Source organism: Podarcis filfolensis, assembly GCF_964270895.1.
Source record: "Podarcis filfolensis genome assembly, chromosome: 5".
Classification (NCBI taxonomy): Eukaryota; Metazoa; Chordata; class Lepidosauria; order Squamata; family Lacertidae; genus Podarcis; species Podarcis filfolensis.
In genome coordinates, this window is record NC_139608.1 from 82,489,057 (window position 1) to 82,508,328 (window position 19,272).

At 44.1% G+C, this 19,272-nt stretch overlaps 1 protein-coding gene across 1 annotated transcript in view; it reads right to left on the reverse strand.

The window, feature by feature from the left end:
* Positions 1–11,954: 11,954 nt before the first annotated feature.
* The window catches only part of LRMDA (leucine rich melanocyte differentiation associated), a 746,646-nt gene continuing 739,328 nt past the window's right edge, over positions 11,955–19,272 (reverse strand). The window contains 1 exon segment of the mRNA XM_083614913.1: positions 11,955–14,555. Within this exon segment, the coding sequence (XP_083471039.1) occupies positions 14,476–14,555 (80 nt within the window). The 3' untranslated portion in view covers positions 11,955–14,475.

The window sequence follows — 19,272 nt, forward strand, 5'->3', positions numbered from 1 at the left end:
GAATGCAGCACATAACAAAGGTCAGAGATAGCCTGGCGCTGTGTTTTGTGTGGTGCATCTGTTCTATGAGAAAATGTGCCCAAGTTTCTTTTTTTAAAAAACAAAAACAAAACAAAAACATTGCTGTAAAAGCCTGGTTACTGCTGAATATATTTCTAAATGACAAGGTTTATTTGGCTGCCTTTTGATATGTTTAGGGGAAACTTGGGCTGACAGTTAGAGGAGGCAGGAAGAGGGGACCGCAGCAACTTCCACCCAAACAGAAAATGTCAGCTCTTCCCTCGCAAGGATGCAGAAGCATCCTGATGAAAAAAAGAGCAGACGTTTAAAAGTTTCTGACATGTGTCACGAACGCAGCCATTGAGCCAGTCCTGCTGATGTGGCTCAAGATGACAGCATCCGAGCCACTGAAGCTGGCTGCGGGACATTCAAAGTTTGGTGTGTGTCACATCGAATCCTTGTCATGTCACACTGGAAAGATGGGGGGGGGGGGGAGAGAAAAGACAAATGGACGCAGGCAACAGCAATAGTTCAGAAACTTAAAACAACACGCTCCCCACTCGTCTAATTGATATTATGAAGCAGCCATAACATTGGACCAGCCACCCAACATCTGAGTTCATAGAAGGTCAGGGTGGATTTTTCTTTTCGGATTAATTCCTGCAAGACACAGACACAGTTCTTGACCCAAGCACATCTCCTCTGCATTCCAGAAAGGATATTTTCAAGCAAGAGATGGTCCTTGATGAGCCATTGCCCCAGCTGCTCCCGAGGTGTCTCTAAGGACACCACATGTCTTCACTCCAGATGGTCACCTGACCCCTAGTGACCTAGACTGGATGTCAGTCATACAAAGGATTTGGATTGTTTTGTTTGAGTATCTTCTCTTCCTCCACAGGAGTTGTGATCGGGATGCAGCCTTAATACTTGGGAACTTTTGTTGCAATAGACTGGGGGGACCTGTGCTTTCCCAGAGCTGACTTTGTGCCCAGATTTATAAACAGTAGCTGTGAGAGACCAGTGGAAGCCAACTCTTAGGTGCTGAGGTCCCTTCACCCCCCCCCTAAAATATTTGAGGGGCTCAGGACCCCCACAAGGGTGCTGGGCGTTGCCATTCAAATGGGGTGTGTGTGTGTTATGCAGGGCAGGGCTTACTCCCCCACAATATTTTATTAAAGTTGGCACCCCGCTTAGGACCGAAGAGCAGGGTGTGATTTGCAAACAACAACACACCAATTGGGGATCCCAGAAAAGCACAGATAGAAGTGAGAGTGCCTGCCAGAGACCCCAAAAGGCTGCCATTGCTGTGAAAGTGGGGTGAAGAGTGAGGGTAATATAGATCTGCATCATACTCTAACAATCTGCAGAGCTAAAGGAAGGGGAAAGAGGGGAACATGGGACCAAAAACATCAAGGTCACTGTTGGAAGGGATCACAAGGGTCATCTAGTCCAACCCCCCCCCCCCCGCAATGCAGGAATCTTTTTGCCCAATGTGGGGCTCAAACCGTGACCCTGAGATTTAGAGTCTCATGCTAAACCGACTGAGCTATCCAGTTGCTCAAGGAGACTTGGAAGAAGCAGAGAGGTATCAATGTGAAATTAGGAAGAGTGGTAAAATGCCTGAGGCAGCATTTTATATGTAGATGCAACCATCTACAAGTAATGCAAAGGTGTGCATGTACTGCAGCTTCTGGCTCTGATGAAACATTTCCAGTTTCCAACAGGTTAGGCCATGTGCCGAGAGAAATGTAGCTAGAGAAGGGGAGCCTGAAAAAAAAAAAAGTTTGGCAGGAGAAGGTTCATGTGAAGCAAACGTCATGTGTTCTTTTTGCTGTGCCAACATCATGACAGTACTTTATAGAAAATAATTTTGTATGCCATAAACATATCTAAATAGCTCCCTCCCCAATAAATTGCTTTCATTGCACATATTACTGAAAAGCCCCAATTCAGAAGAGGTGATGGGGTATCCAAAGAATTATAGTTAATAGTTATTCACTTGTCATTGATTTCTGCAATCGAGGGTGTGCTTTCTGTCTACCTACCAGTTTAATATGAGCAGCACATTTTTTTTTTTAATCTAATGGCCTTGAAGGTGAAATTCTGTGGATTTAATTTTAGCATTTTCCAAATACAATCAGACTGTGATAATGTGACTCCTCTGGCAAGTGGCATTTTTACAAAAATCCCTCTTATTAAAAAGTCAGTAGCACCTACAGGCTATGAGGCTGGTTTCCACTTAAATCATTTGGCTACCTAGACAGAGTGATAAATCAAGCACAAGGCAAGGATTTACAGATTTGCCTTATATGTGCTAAACCAAGCTTTGAGAGAGGGGCACAGGAACATGACAGTGGGATGGTGTCAATGGGAAGAGAGAGTGTACAGAAAACAGAAATCTCCCCCTCAAACGCAGATAAATGTTTTAGTTTGTTCCTTTTCTTTCCTTATTTGCTGTTGAACATTTTGACTAGCACAGTTAAAGACACAGCCCCCCTCTCAGCCTTAAATGTGTTGCCATTTAGCAGAGGAGACCCTGAAGGAAAATTATTTTCAGATCCAAGAGAATAGGAATTGTTCATGATAAAAGCTTTGGGGATTATTATTTAAGCAAGGAACACAAGTATTTTCCCCTTCCCAAACTAAGTGCAGGCTTTGTTTCATTTGCACCCGGTATCCTGTCCCTAATTCTGTGTTACAAGTAGACTTATTTTGGGATCTGACCCCAACCCCCTTCCTGCAAGCCAAGCATCCAGATGCTCCTAAATAGTGGACTAGGAAACAGTGCTAAATTCCATCAAAAATAAAATGTAATTTGAGATGGATTCCTCAGATTTGTGGGATCGACTTCCATATCAAAGGCTGGATGAATCCACTGGTTGCTGGTGAGTTATGTGGCCTGCCTAGTAATAATAAGCAAGGTGAGTCATGGAGCAGCTTAGAGATGTCTCCATGTCATGCTAGGCCTCATCTGCCATGGACCTTAGCATTCATTGTGGTGCCAGATTAGCAATGTCATTACCAACCCAGTCCCTTTGAGTGGTATGCCTAGAGAGTCTCCTGTGGCCTAGGAGTATCCCTCAGCTGCTGCACGCACAGATGCCCCCAGTACTGATCATATCATTGCTTCTCAGGTAGGGTTGCCATATGTCTGGAATTTCCCGGACATATCCGGAATACTGCAGCCGCAAGCAGTGCCTGGGCGGAAATTGGTGAAATCTCCAGTAAAATCTGGGCGTACGGCAGCCCATGTCCGCAGTGTTGTTTTTGCTGATTTCCCTCAGAAATAGCTCAGAAACGTCCAGTGTCCCTGTGCTGTGCTAGGTAGGCTTCTTTGTGCCTGCCCAATGGCTTGCGGAATCAATTCTGCTTTTAAGATCCAGTCCAATTTATTCTGGAGCAAAATAATCTGAAGTGAAACTGGGGAGGGGGGGTCCTCTATCTCTTCTGTGAACTAGTGGAGGCTTGACTACTATCATGGCAGGTTGCTACAACTCAACATGGACCTACCCTGCAACACTGGGTGGCGGGGAGACTCACATAACTTGTTTCAACAAATGACCATCCCACCACACACACAAAAATAGCTGATCAGTTTTATAGCATTTCTTCATTAGCTACCACTGAAACCTGCTGGTGGGTAGCAGCCAGAGGAGGAGAACACAATCCATGATTCTGGTGGTGATGACAATGACCACACACACATACCCCCACCAATTATGCATATGCTTTTTGTGCTCTGGATTAGAATGGTTATGATGGTTGTACAGCTACTTGTATTTCCAAATGGGACAAGGGTTTGCACTGCAGACAACGAAGCTAAGAGATTCTCTGTGTAATGCAAACAGAAAATGTAAGAAGGTGTCAGTTCTATATGCCAATGGATGGAGACATGGGCAACTGACAAGCATGCCTGTTTGGGGACGTAAGGCTAAGTCCCTAGTGCAAAATCCTTGCTGACGGCAACTCTATGGGGCTGAAGGTAGCTCAGTCCCCCCCAAAGTATGTGGGGATGGGGCTGAACTCCTCCCCACCCCAATCATGAGGAGCCAGGTCCCACCAGGCCTCCAGTCATAGTCCCTAGTGCCCCATAGTGCTTCCTGTTCTCTTCATAATAATTTACATGACACCCCTTGTGTCTAGATGACCAGGCTGGTGCCAATACCTGAGCAAACTTAGGGTCAATCCCTGCCTGCTTGGTGGACAAAATAAAACCCAAGGAAGGAGGAGTGAAAGTGCGCAAACCAAGTGTGAGTGGCTGCCTAGCAACTGCTACATAGCTTCCAGTGTTAGCTTCACTCGCAGGATGGAATGTTCTGGAAGGTATGACTAGGACAGTGGCTGACAGTGATGCTGCCAGATCCTTGATGACATAATCTGGCCTCAGAATTGTCCTCAGCACTGTTCCCGCAAGGCCGGCGACAGCGTTCCCGCGCTCAAAATAAGGGTCTGTTTCAGGACACAGAGGCCACAAACTCATCAGGCATCACATATTACTTTAGAACTCAGGTGCCCTCATTTTTTATCCTCCCTTGCCATCGTATAAATGGAAGAAAAGCACTGGCTGGCAAAAAAAGAAGAGCGCCACAACTGAAAGAAATACGGCTCCGCACAAGGCAGACCCAGAATTCACTGCAGCAGGGGGTCAGAGGGCTAAATAAAGCAGCTAGGTTATTAAAGAAGGCTAGGGTGAATTTATGATCCCTCACTAGCATGTGCAGCTCTGGGCAATAGGATAAGGACAACCGGATCACCAAAGCTTCAAGGGTTCTACCTCCCTCATCTCATGAATCAGAGTGAGCAGCCTGGAGGCAGGAGATGAGAAATGGCAAGAGCAATAATCTCAGGGAATGGAAGAAAATCCTTGAGTTTGTCATTCTTGATGCGCATTACATCACACCAGCAAACTGCTTATTTCTTATGGGCATGGGGTCATTTCGTGATCTCTCATACGCCTGCCTAGTGCCTTGATGACAGGAAGAAAGGAGCCACCGCGCAGACTGTTTACAAAAGGAATACATGAATATAAACACAAAGACGACCTGTATGTCTACACATGTGTACACACACACACACACACACACACACACACACTGCTTTGACCTCTAGGCACCCATCCTCCCCCCCCCCAAAAAACACCACACTCATGAAAACACACACATTTTTAAAAAATAGTGGGTAGAAAGGGAAATGATGCTATAAACGTGGAAAAATCCCAAAGCTCATGCGACCCCAAATGTGTATTTCATTATTTGTTTTGCTTCTGTCCCATCTGTCTGTATCTGTACTAGATCTGAAATTGTTTTACATATGAAATTGCTTTAATTGTTCTGATTAGTGAAATTGTATTTTTGTATTGTTTTTGCATATGGAAGTGTTTCTCCTCATTGTTTTTATATATGAAATTTTGTAAAAAAAATATATTGGTGATTATGTTTTCTATTGTGAAATTGCTTCAGGATATATTATGGGAAGTGATTCATAAACAGAATTCAGGAAATAAGCATACTCAAAGTGACTTAGAAAATAATAAAAAAACCAAAAAACTGATCTGAAGCTGTGTACCCACAACATTATGCACAATGCAAAGCTATCCTAAAGTTTCTAGATAAACAGTGATGTTCAGTGTGCTAGCATTGGAACTAGAGATGCTAGAGAAATAGTGATGTTCAGTGTGCCAGCATCAGTTCAAGCTAGCATCAATCCAAAAGGAAAACTAAACCACATTTACTTCACAGTTAAGCAGGGGTGTGTGTATTGAAGGAGCCATTGTGCATGTGTGGATATCAGCCTCACGAACAGGACTTGAAGGGTGTGTTTTCCTGTTGGGAAACCAGACAGGTAATGTGCATTGGGTAAAGACATCCTAGCCCCTTTCTGGTGCATACAACAGCATGCAAATGCAACTTGAAACATGGGGAGTGGCCTTACTGCATTCTAAGCTGCTAAGGTGTCCAAGCATCAAAAATGACAGAGGGAAGAGGGATGGCCAAGCAGGGAGCTACTTGACTTGAAAACAAATTTGGGGGAGGGGGACTCAGTAAAGACCCTCTGGGGAGATGGAGTCCATCTGCAATCTACCACTCAAAGGGGGCCAATTCTGTTTATGTTGGCCAGTCAGGATAACCAGAGAGTGTGGACAGGGAAGGGCCAGTGCCAGCATCCGCCCCGTCCCAATATTGGGAGTTTCCCCTGAAACCATAGGAACTTAGGGGCTCCATTAGTTTCTGTGGGTGTGTAGTGGGGGGGGGGGGGGCTTTGGGGACAAAACCAGAAGCTGGAGGCTGAAAGCCTTCATTCTACAATTTCACCTCTTCCCAAGGACCCTTTCCCACCCAATAATTAGTTCTCACAGTGGCATAAAAAAGAAGTAGTTTGGGGGCAAAATCTGCTGATACGGATGCAGTTGCAGAAGTGAATGCACCTCTAAATCTGCATGAGGACTCTCAAGACAAGTTTGTTCAGTTTGCATCTTTTTTCTTTTTCTTTTTTATAGGGCTGGCCGGATTTGCATTTCCTGGACTAACAGACAGATCACACCACTGCTCTCCTTCAGTTATTATACATTTTCCAAATTTTGGAGCATTGTTTTCAAACGGAAATTATATATATACCAAAATGCATATAAAATGTGTATTTTTAATGTTAAAATGTGTACAGAAATGCATCCTTTGGCACAACGTGCATATAACGATGCTATTTTAGGATACGGTGGTTGGCTCCTTGCGATCAGGAGTCTTAAGAGTTCGTGCGTTAAATTCTCCTTCCACAGGGAAAGGCTGATCTTTCAGCTTTAACTGTGAGCTACTTTGTGGATGTAACAGGAAGAAGCGCTAAGTCCACAAATGGCTGACTCAGGTTTAGAGTTTCCAGTTGCGCCTCGAAGTCATCACTATGGTAAAGGGATTTATTTTGTGTGAATAAACAGCTTGCCTCCTTTTGGTGCACCATGGAGACCAGCTGACTATATATGTCCTCATTGTAAAGGGAGGTGTTGTTCCAAGCTAGGCCCTTGCATCTCGGCTATTTCCCTCAGGTGTTGTAAAAATAATTGTGTTAGAGCACAGAGGAAGGGGTGGGGGGGACACTCCAAGCTAATGAAAGGTGTCTGTGCTTTTTTATTTATTTTTTGTTGCCCTCCCCACCAGCCATGATCATCTCAAGTCAGTTAAAGAATGAGAAACATCCAGGCCCTGCTTCACTGGGGCAGGAGTGTGGAATATTAGGTAGAGATTTAAAAAATAACAAGTGAGGTGGAAGGTGATCTCTCTCTCTCTCTCTCTCTCTCTCTCTCTCTCTCTGTCCTCCTATCAAACTCAAGATGGGTGGGCTGAATGCATCTGCCTTGCAGATAAGCCTGCCTTACAGAAGAATGAACAAAAGCACATTTTCCTCAAACAATTTTGCCTTGGTCACATTTTGACAAAGCCCATGGAGAGAGGGGAGGGGCCGGGGGAGGTATATTGCTCATTTATTATTAGATTTGTATCCTGCCTTTCTTCCCAAAGGAGCCCAGGTTCAGCAAACAACCACTGATAAAACACATTAAGAACTCCTTCAAAAATTCCAATACAGATGCAGACTGAGGGACATCTCAACTTAGAAGGCTTGTTGAAAGAGGAAAGGTCTTCAGTAGGTGCCAAAAAGACAACAGAGATGGCACCTGTCGGATATTCAAGGGGAGGGAATTCCAAAGGGCAGGTGTCCTTTCCTACGTTGTGTGGATAAGATGGTGTCTTCAAAAGGCCCTCACTTTCAGAGTGCAATGATCAACTGGGTATTTAAAGGGTGAGATTATATTTTCAGGTATCCTGGCAGTACAAGGTTGTATACACCAAAATTGGCACCTTGAACTTAGCCTGGTAGCTAACTGGTAGCAAGTGTAATTATTTCAAACAGTGGGGTAATTTGCCAGCAGTATCCTACCCAGGGAGCATTTGGGTGGCAGCTTCTGGGCCAACATCAAGGGCAGCCCCACACAGAGCACATTGCAGTAATCCATCCCAGAGGTTACCAGCTCATGCACAACAGTGTTCAGGCTATCCCAGTCCAAAAACAAGTGTAGCTGCCTCACCAGTCCAAGCTGGTGTCTAAAAGTTTTTGGTATCACTTTTATAAGGGTGAGGATTATGGCAAAAGGATCGTGGAGAGCTTGCATGGTGGTGTATGCAAGGACATGCATACTACATCCTTGGGCAGATGCTGGGACCCACTGCTGCTGACCACAACATCTTCCCAGTTTATGGATCCTGGGCATGCTAAAATGAAGCACTGAACATGTGGGAACTATCCATGGTTAAGTTCCCCTCTCCCAAATGCCCGATGTTTTCAAGCCTTGTAGAACAGCTGTTAGTCTCAGCTAACACTGTGGGGGCTAATAGCCAGTGATGCTTTTGTTTTGTTTTGTTTTTAGAGTGGGGGGTTGGAAATGTCCACTCAAGCCAGGATTTGGGAATCAGAAAGGCATTCCATATGATGTAATTCTTCTGATTCACTTGGACTTGTATGTGACATTGGAAGAGCTCCCATTAAGACGACAGTGTCTCCAAGCAAGGTTGAGAGGTATCAGCTTGAAGGTTTGCATAGTCTGTTGGGGTGGGAGGTGGGGGTTGGCCAAAAGCACATTTTTTTCTACTTAGAAGTGTGGTGGGTGAAGCTGCTTGCCTCAGCGTCTTGGAGTTTAATTTCAACCCTTAAAAGTGTGCCAAGAGTTAATAGCCTTAAAAGTCACAAAGTATAACTGGCCATCCTTTTGTAAAAACGCCATAAATGCCGCAGCAGTCAGAATGACTTCACAGCAGTACAATAGGTGCCTTCATGGCGATCTGAATCCTGCTGCTTTATAGTTTGCAGCAGCCACACTCAGGCTCTTATTCCTTGGCAATTTCCCTAAGCTAAATAAGTCTGTGTTCTGCCAAGGAGCTGACACTTGGTGTAGCTGAGACATCCAGCTCTTTCAGGAGAAAGATTAGGCTACAAATCAAAGTCAGAGCCAGCCACCTAAAAGGGCTGCAGAAAATGACCAACTTTGTATGCAAAAATGTGGCTTGGGGGTGTTGTTGTTATTGCACTCATGTGCCAAGTACCCTGGGCTGCGTGCACAGCATTGGGAATGTTGCAGCACGGGGCAACTAAAAATGATCAAGAGTTTGAAGCACCTCTATGAGGAAGGACAATATTAAAAATAATAGGCCCAATTCTAGTCCACTTTACTCTGCTCCAGAGTTTCAGGTTCCCTTTCTCTTTTGTGATCTTGCTGTCCTGTAACAATAACTGCGTGGAACTGTTTCGAGATACTTTGCTAGCTTTCTTGAAACCATTTTGACTTACCTTGAATTTCCATTTTCTTTTTTGATGTTTCACCTGAAGAGGAACCTCTGAATTCAGCCTCAGGCATGGTACTTGGCCCTGATGCTTTGTGATTTAAAAAGAAAAGCAAAAAAAGATAAAGAAACATACACAGAGACTGCACAGAGTCTAATGCCTTAGCATAGGGTGGAATATATATCAGAAGGTTTTTTTTGTTTTTTGTTTTAAGTCCTCAGAGCAGATTATTTAACCAGTTTCATTTTGTTAATGACTCAGTGGCCGCCAAGGCAAGGCTTTGAATGGGACAAATGGCCTGCTATAGCGATACTACTAGCCTTCCCTGAGAGACCAGGCATAATTGGTTATGCAGAGGTCCTGGGAACACAATCTAAGAATAATTCTCCATGGGCCAGCTGAATCTGAAAGAATTGAGGAAGTGACAGTTTCACAGGGAAGCAAAGGCTATAAACACTGCCACTCTTTCACAAACCAGATAAGTGTCAGAAATATTCCCCTCACCCTTCAGCACAGGAATGTGCTAAGTACACAAAAGGGAACCAAAGGGAAACGGGGAGGGGAAGTGGGGGTAGGAGGGCATTTTTCCAATGGAAAATTGTGGGTAAAAAGGAAGGGGGGCACGTTCAGGGTTTAGAAAAAAAGCCTTATTCTGGGATTGAAATGTATCATCCGAACTGACCATGACGGGATGAATCACCTTCTCTGGTGTACTTTACCTGCACAATTTGTTTTGGCAGTGAAAAGCACTACCACCTAACCACTGGAACCCCAGTCCAGACAGTCAGTGTTTTGCCATTTGAAGAAATAGAATTAAACACACGGAGTGTTGTGCAAGCTGTTGGCATTCACGTGGTTTCACCACTCCTCTCCAATTTCTCATCTACCATTGGGATAATATTATTCACCAAAGCAATTCACAATTAAACAGAAACAGCCCCATGCATACACTGAAAAACCCTGCAATTGGAGTTTCCAATGGCACTAGCAGAGGTCACAACAGAAACATCAAATGTGTGACACAAGGGAGGCATGATTCCTAATTGGTCCGTTAAGAATTGATTAAGTGGGTGTCCAAGGTTAATTGTTATTAAACTGGTCGATTATGATTTGGCAAGGAAGGCCTGGAGGTTCCAGTGTGCTTCTCATTTCTACAGGAGAAGAGCGGGGGCCTGAGAGGGCCCCACAGCAACTGGGGCTCCTCCTGACCTAGATGGGCACGCTCCCTGCTCTGCCACATTCCAGGGCAGCGCAAGAGAGTCTTGTCTGGGTTGGAAAGGATGCAAGTTGTAGGGAGGCTTCTTATGCTTCTACATAAAACACAGGCATCCAAGGGTCGTAGAGGACATGTGTGAAATATCTTAGGCCTCTCAGCCACCTGCGCTCCTCCAAGCCTGAAAATACTTACTCCTCCAAGTAAGTAATGCAAAGTGTGTGGGGGGGGAGCAGGGGGTCCTGCTCAGATTGGGAAGAGTTGCTACTGCCGCCTCCCAGTGGCATGCCCACAGCAAAATTCTTCCTTTTCCTGCCAACAGCGCCTGCTGGGCTGGATGCAGCTTTACCCAGCTATGCCCACAAAAGACAGTTGGAACAATGCTGTCGCAAGCTAGTTTGGTGTTGACTCAAAGAATCATGGGGCATAAAAATGAAGGCTGCCCAGCTCTGATTAAGACAGGCAGCCACTTGGTCTCTTCCAGCAAGTGAAGGTAGAGGCGGGGGGCTACAACCAGTGGCAGAGGAAGGGAGTGCGGGCCGCCCCAGGTGTCATCCCTGAGGGGGGTGACAAAATGACAAAAATATGAGGGTTTTTTTTAAAAAGGGGCTCACGAAACTTTTTAGTTCAGTCAAAAAACGTAACGAAACATGACTGGCACTGGGCGCCACACTGCGGGGGCTGGCAGTTACTGCGGGGCCTGCAGTGTGCCCAAGCCACACGTCTCTCCTGGGAATGACATGGTGGCTTGGGCGCCTGCAGGCTCAGCACTGCCTGAAACGGCAGCGTGGGACTTGCGTCTGCCCTCCGCCTCTCCCTCAGCCGCCCTACAGCTAAGGGGGAGGCAGTGGAAATGCTCCATGCAGCGTGCCCTGCCCCCATGGGCGGCTCACCCCACTCCCGGCTGCAGGACGCACACGCCGCCCCTGGCACCCGAGCAGCTAGCTACGTTGCTGGCTACAACAGGCAGAGAGGCAGGATCCTGCAGGCATCAGCCTCAGTGGGCCCTGCCATTTACCCACCATGCCGGGGGCTGAGAACAGGCTTGAATAGCAACAGAACCTTTGCATGCTATTTTATTGTTTCTTAGCAAGGAAACTGTATATATGTACTGATTTTTAGTCTACTGCAGCCAAACAAAATAAAATAAAAAGGTATGCCAGACTTTGTGTAGCTGAAGCGTTATATAATTATGCTGATTTTAATTAAAGTTGCTATATGCAACATTGAAAAAGCAAACAAACAAACCTCAAAACAAATTAGGCTGGGAATAATACCACGCTCTGGTCACAATGCATTCTCAAAATACTTCTGCCTCCAAAGGGTGAAAAGGCATTTCTGAGAATGATACATATGGTTTTGACATAACAACATACCATTGCAGTGGGAGAGGGGGAAAAACACCAAAGTCATGTGGTCAGTTTGCAAGTGCATTTTATTGTTTGAGGCAGGGTTAAAAAGTCCTTGATGTAGACAAGAAGAGATATCCAACCAGACTGAATGTGACACAAGGTGATTTCAAACACCCCTGCTTTGAACTCCACTGCCATGGTCAAAACATGTACTTACGATTCAAAACAGCCAGTCAAATGTAAATCTGTACAGCTCGCGGTTGTTTTGGGAAAATGGGTTCAAGTTCTCCCCAAAACTTTTTTTTGCATGTGTTAATGTCATACCAATTACCCTCAGGCCTCTAATTTTAAGCCTTTTGGGTCACGATTCAGTTTAATAAACAATTAATAGTTTCTGAAAATGGATTCCTCTTTTTGACCCACTGTAAAGCAATTCCTTTGCAGTCAACTCGTGGTGTAGAATTCTCACGTTGATATTCTTCTACATTTTCATATATACATATCTGTATGCATTAAAATGCAGACATAACATGATACCGGAATGGTCACAATCCTGATATACACTCAGGAATGTAACTGCAGGACTCACGCACTTGCACCCAAAATATAGGACTTTTAAAAAACTTAAATTGGCTCCCAATGTTAAACCTGGATTCAGTCTTTCTCTTGACCTATTGCTATGTGAACGTGGAAATGGAGCTCAATGGCACTTTCTGTATGTATGCAGATATAGATAGATAGGTCTGGTTAGTTAAGGTGTAGCCAAAATGCTGCCCTGTGGAAATGGTTGGATTTGAACTCCTGACTATTTGTCAGGGATTATGAGAACAAACATCTGGAATAAGTCAAGATCTGCTGACTACCCTGGGTGAGATGCTCTATGACTTTGTGTGGTATAAATGACTGCTATTGAAAATATGGTAATCAGCTAGTGACCTGGTTTAGTATTTGCAAACACTGCTTCCCCCCTCCACATACAAAAGTTAATATATGGGTGGATAAGGCCACCCTTCTCATAAGGCCATGTGATCTGCCTTTCCATACTGTGAGCATGTCCTCAACCTAGAATGTGAATGGGGTTCGGAACCAGATGTTACAAGGCTGCCACTGAAAACAGCAGCCCAACACCTTATCTGCCTCTCCTCTCCACTAGTAATGTCAAGACATACGAAGCATACAATGTGAACGTCCGTCATACTTCCCTGCAAGGAGCACTGGTGGAGAAGGGAAACCCAAAACATGATCACGGTTTGTACTGCTAGGGGTTACAGAGGCAGGAGAAAGGGGCAAGAGATCTGACCTGGCTGTTTTCAGTTTCAAACACATGTCTACTGTAATGGCTACTTTCAGCCTGAGACCGCTAACCCATTTCACAGAAGACTTTGTGGTCCCTCAGATGGTAATAGCTTTCATTACACAAACATGAGTTGGTTTTATATTTAGGGGATTTTATAACTATCCAAAAAAAACAGAATATGAAACAATCCTTTCAGAAAACATGTTAAAAAGTTTTAGTTCACAAAAAGGCAAGAGGTGTGGTTAGCTCCATTTGGATCTATGCTGATGAGTAGTTAATAAAAGGACTGTCAATACTGCTTAAGGACATACAGATACATCTTTTGTGGTTCTGATTTCCACAAGTTAAGGTTAGGGGAGAGGACTTTGGCTCTTTTGTCCCTTCTCCTTTCCCAAAATTAATCCGGATCAGCAGTTTTTGTTGCTGTTTCCCTGCTCTTTCCATTCCTGCACTTTTACCTCCAAACCTCCTCTTTGCAAAAAAACACACACGACAACTATGAAACCAACTCCTGCCCAAGGAGCTTGGAATTAATATTAACACTTCCGCATGTTATCAAGTAATTTCCACCACCCCTCCAACATTTGAAATTAAATCACATTTCTGACAGCTTTTGTTATTTCCCCCAATAAAGAAACACAAAGCCACATACGGCATGGCTGCATTGTTTGTGCATCTACCATAAACACTTAATTCCTGAGAAAAAATAAAGGCAGGTAAGGAGGGGGTGCTCTTTGAAATTTCAAGCAGCAGCCAGGTTAACTGTTGTTGTTTATGTGTGTGTGTGTGTGTGTGTGTGTGCACACGCTCTCTCTCTCTCTCACACACGCACAGTCACACACAGAGCTTTCTTACTCAACAGGCAAGCTGTAGATAAAACAGGGCTGGTTTTGTTAAAAGCAGCTGAGCATGCTCAGTGAGGCCCCAGGTGTGACCTTTGCTCTTCTGCAAGCAGCAATTGGGCCAGGCAATCCATCATGGTGTTCTTCCTGTCAGGCCTGGTGCTTCGCTGCAGCTGTCTGTCACACTGGTGGATGGGACCTGCTTAGAGGCAATCATGTCAATCTCTATGTGACTACTCAAGCTAAAGCAGAAGGATGATTTTGACAGGTCTGGCAAAGTCAGCAGAAGGTACTGGAGGACTTTGGTTTACACAAGCTTTTTTTTTAACCCCTTTTAAAGATGTGGATGAAGTTTGTGCTTTTGTGTGTGTGTGTGTGTGTGTGTGTGTGTGTGTGTGTGTGATGTGTGTGGCTAACGTGGATGGTTTTGCTGATGCGGAGTTTGCCTCAGAGCTGGTCGTCACGGATGAACCGGTTGCCTTCAGATTGCTTCCCGTAGTAGACATAGCGGCATTTCCCTAGGACACCTGCAGCAGAAGAGAAACGAAAAGGTTAGCGCTTAGTGCATTGGTGTAATGGTTGCATGTGCAAGGAGATGGGGGCAGGAAAAGGTAAAGCTAGGAATTCCGTTCCGTAAAAAGTACTGCATAAAAATAAGACACCCATCCATGTGACGATGAGAACAAAAAACTCCACTCATATATTATGCAAAGAAAGTTTAATGTCTCCCTCATCTCCCCCCTCACTTTGTCTTCCTCTCCTTCCCTCTCTCCCCCCACCCCTCATTAACTACAACCAAAAATGTCTCAAACTGACTGTAATTGATTGATATTAAAGATGCCAAGACTTAAAAACAGAGATACTGAATGTACTTTTGTTACCTATGGAGAATCTTTCAGTAAACTGCTATATGCTTAACAGCTCTCAAGGTGGAGGAAGAAGCTATTGGCCTGGATTGGACTAAACTCCCCAAACTTTTATATATGTGTGGGTTGGGGAGCAAAACTGGGTCTTTCTGCCCTGCCCACTGTGGATATCTGTCCTGCAGGGAGTTCGTAAGCTTAGGATCAACAGCCCCTGACCCCCCAAAGGCTCCCTTCAAATATACTTAGCACACTTGGCTTGAACTTACACCATTGAACTCAATGGGAGACTTACTATTGAGTCAACATGTGTAGGTGCGCACTAGAAATACATTTTAAAATAAGTATTTTTGGAAGAGTATGATTTGAAATGCAAATTTTTATTTTATAATTACACTTATCTACTTATTTAACTGCATTTTTAAAAAATAAATAAATCATATTAATGCATGGAATTGGAAAAGACGTATGGGTGAATGGAGTAAAAGTGTCAGGACCAAGAAAAAGACTGATTTACCCATTCCTCAGCCATTTCCTAGGAGTCAGCATCTACGGAAAACCAGGCTTTTATCTTCTAGAATGTCATTTTCCCATGAACACTGTGGATATCATTACCCCTTTTCATAAGGCTGAATGTGCTTTCAGATTCTAAGTATCAAAATTTAAAGACCACGAAGTGTGTTTTTTATTAGCAATAGTTTTGTTTTGTTTAATTAGCAACATTCCTCAGACTCCTTTGGCAGACGGCACTGATAAAAGCCCTCTGCGAGGGCTGCCATGTTTCTCAGAAATTGGGACTAAGGCTGTTTATGGAAATCCTGGTGAGAGAGTGCTCTTTGATGAATGCCGGAGACTGCAGCTAGGTGTCAGCGCTTAGAAAATGAGGCAAGGACATGAGGTATTAATATTGTCAATGATCTCTTGACAGGAAAACAGATACTGCATTCACCATCAGATTTTAAATAGACATCAAGTGCGTTAATGACAAAAGGGCAGGCTTCAAACAAAGGGGGCTATCTGGCGGTGTGCTGAGCGAGTCTTTGGGCTGGCAATAACCTGATCTGAAAAGACACTGTCATGGCTACAGACAGGCCTGGAATTGTGTGCGGTGACAGAAAACAGAGATGCTGACAGAGATACCGGTGCCATATTATGCCACGTATATTCTAACACTGTCTCCAGCCCTAACGAAACCTGACATCCTTTCCTATCACTTATAGTATTCTCTGTGGTTCCTGCAGAAGATTTCTCCCCAGACATCATTACAAACTCCACTGTAGTTTTAAAGTTCCTGGCAGGCCTGTTCTGTCATGGAGGTTGGGTCCTAGAGGCCTAAGGATAACCTCAGTCAATCTAAATTTGGAGTTTGCCGCAGAAGTGCTCTCATTTTCACTGAGATCTCAGCTACTTGAGGTGATCTGAACGCTAAAGTGTGAGGAGCTGTCACCTTGAATAACATCCTTAAAGTAAAGGCGCTCAGTTCCTGGGATGTTCAGCAAAGATGTCGGACAGTCTGGCAGCAAGAAATGAAATCCAGCTGCTGCTGCTCGCCTGGGGATAAAGGTGCTTGGGCTAGTGACAGTTAAAGTCAGCTGATTTTGTTGTATTTTTTTTTATTTTTTGAACTCCTGCAGCCTACAATTGTTTAAATTAACGAAGTGTTGTCTCCACCGAGAGTCCCTACCAAGACGCACAGCTGTGATTCGATTGCCGGGCGTATTGTGTACACACTTCTGCTCAGAGGGTCCTGATAAAAGCACAGTTGAAAATGGTGCCACGAGACTTTATTTTTATCATGAAGGTTATTTGTAAAACAATAGGCGTCCTTATAATTTAAATGAGGTGACAGTGATTCACCCCTTCTTCCCACATACACATACAAAAGCCTTTCTCTCTCTCTCCCCTCCCTTAAACACACACACACACACACACACACACACACACAGAGCAACTGCAGAGAACTGTGAAAATTATAGGGGGCTGTGGGCTATAGTCAGAGCATTTCATGATCAGATACAGCATATGTGGATTAGGGAAACCAACCGCTTCTGTCTCTGTAGGGGATATAGCTCCCCTACTCCAGCATGCTGTGTACGTGTTTGTGCGCCCACAATTTGCACCTTCAGAAAATAATTCCAAAAACACGTGTTTAAAAAAAGAGAGGGAATGAGACCCCCACCCTATTTAGTGGCATTTTTAATTAAAGTATCCAGCGCTGGTCATAATAAGCTAAGGATATTTCCAATGCATCAGGAGCCGTGAGCTCCCTGATCAGGCTCTTGAAAAATGACAACATGAGGTCTCTTGAGGGATCATCTTCCCCCAAATGAGGCTCCTAATTTTTCTTAAGTAGCCGCTTCCACCATCACCATAAGATGTTAAAACTATAATTATGAAAAAATTGCATTGGGAAGATTCATTTTTAAATACACCCTTTATCTTTTAAATGTTTTCCCTCTGCGGAATGGATGTTCTAATTATAACGGCTAAGTAACAATCTTGCAATCGCTCGCATGCACTGAGAGATCGGTCTCACTTGAACACTACATTGTAATGTCAGCACGATAGACCTTCCAGAGCCGGGGTTGGGAGGAGGGAGGACCAATTATCACCATAAATAAAGACACACATGCATACTAAAGCAAGTTTTTTTTTTTTTTTAAGCATTGGGTGTGCATTGCTCAGAACTCTTGGATAGCTAGGTTACAATATACACATTTTTCAAGATGTGAGACTCAATTTTGTAAATTTATTTTCTTGACTAGTTGGGAGTGAAAAGGTCATGGTATATAGATACTCGTGTATGTATATGTGTGTGTGTGTGTGTAATGTTTAGGAGGGGATTCCGCCTTACCTTACTTAAACTTATAAAGCAGTTAAGGGTTTTTCATTCCTCCTCACCAGCAAATTGTTAACTTTAACAATGTCACAGTGATGCAAGGCTCTCTCCTCAGCTTACCACAGTCTGTGCACTGCATTACAAGGCTCTTTCCACAGCTTCCCACCAGCCACACTTCCTGGTGAGATCTGCTAAGGTAAGTGGCAACCCCTTCCCACCAAAATCAAATAGATTTCGCTCTCCACCCACCTTGGGTGGAAGTAGGTTGGTGATTTTGCGGAAAGACATCTGCATTCCGCAACAGAGCAGAGTAAAATACCCAAGTTGCTGCTTATTTCCGAGGAACTAGGAGGGAAATTTCAGCCAAGTTCTTCCCTTCTGCCAAGGATAATCTAGTGAAATAGAACATTTTAGAGCATGGCAACATCGCTTCCTGTACAGACAAGAGCAAGCGCCTCAGTGCAAGCAGCTGGTACAGACAAGAACAGCAGCAAATCACACCTCACCACCATGGCTGCAAGAAAGGCCTGGAGGTGGGGTGGGTGGCGGGAAGAAAGAGGTGAGATTGGAGTCAGCAGGGAACGCATGTTGGTAAAATCTGCAATGAAGATTATAGGAGGAGAAACATGTGAAGTTTCCAAACCAGGCCAGGAGAAGCTGCAATAATGCTCAGTTTAAACTATCAGTCAAGCTGATGTGTGATTAAATTCGGTCTGGTGTAAATGTACTTCAGAGTTCCCACTGCAACTGTGGATGAAATGTGTGTTCTTTTTCAAAAGAGAGGAAATAAAGGAGCAGGAGGGGGCAGAGATGCACTGCAAGCCTATTTTTAAATAACTAAAATTCTCACAGAATCTTTTCCCGGGTTGGGGGTGGGGTTGGGGAGTGGATTTGCCCAAATCCTTGGGAATAAGCAGACAAGCTGATATGCAATAATAAGCTGTATTGTTCCAAGGTTGTATTATGTCACTATGATCTAGTCAGGCCACAATCTAGAGGTTGCTTTATACGACCCAGGCTGATATATAGTTTAAAGCTCTCTAACACGTTAAGGAGCTGAGCCATTAGGTTGACAGATTTAAAAAAAAAAAAAAAGATTTCAGAGCTAATGTTTCCATTATGCATATCCTGGCAGTGGAACAAACAACACATTGTTCCTTAGATGTCATACTTCGTTTGTGTAAAAAAAAAAGGGGGGGGGGAGACAGGGAGAATCTCTTCCTCCTTGAATGACAGTGACATGATGACCTTTGATCTAGGCATATGCTATCTACAGATCCACTCCCTCTGGTGAAAATGAGCCCATTTACAGCATATTACCTTAAATCATTCAAAGTAGCTGTGACCCTTGGGTGTGAGTAGGTTGGTGACTTTGCAGAAAGACATCTGTATTGTAAATGATGACAAACTGCAATGTGGAAGGCCTTACTTACTTACTTACTTACTTATTTTCTTATTAAGAAGAGAGCTTAGGATGTTTGGTTTTATAGGCTAACAGAGCTGGAAGAGAAACAACAGCTGAATACGGATGACCATTTGCCA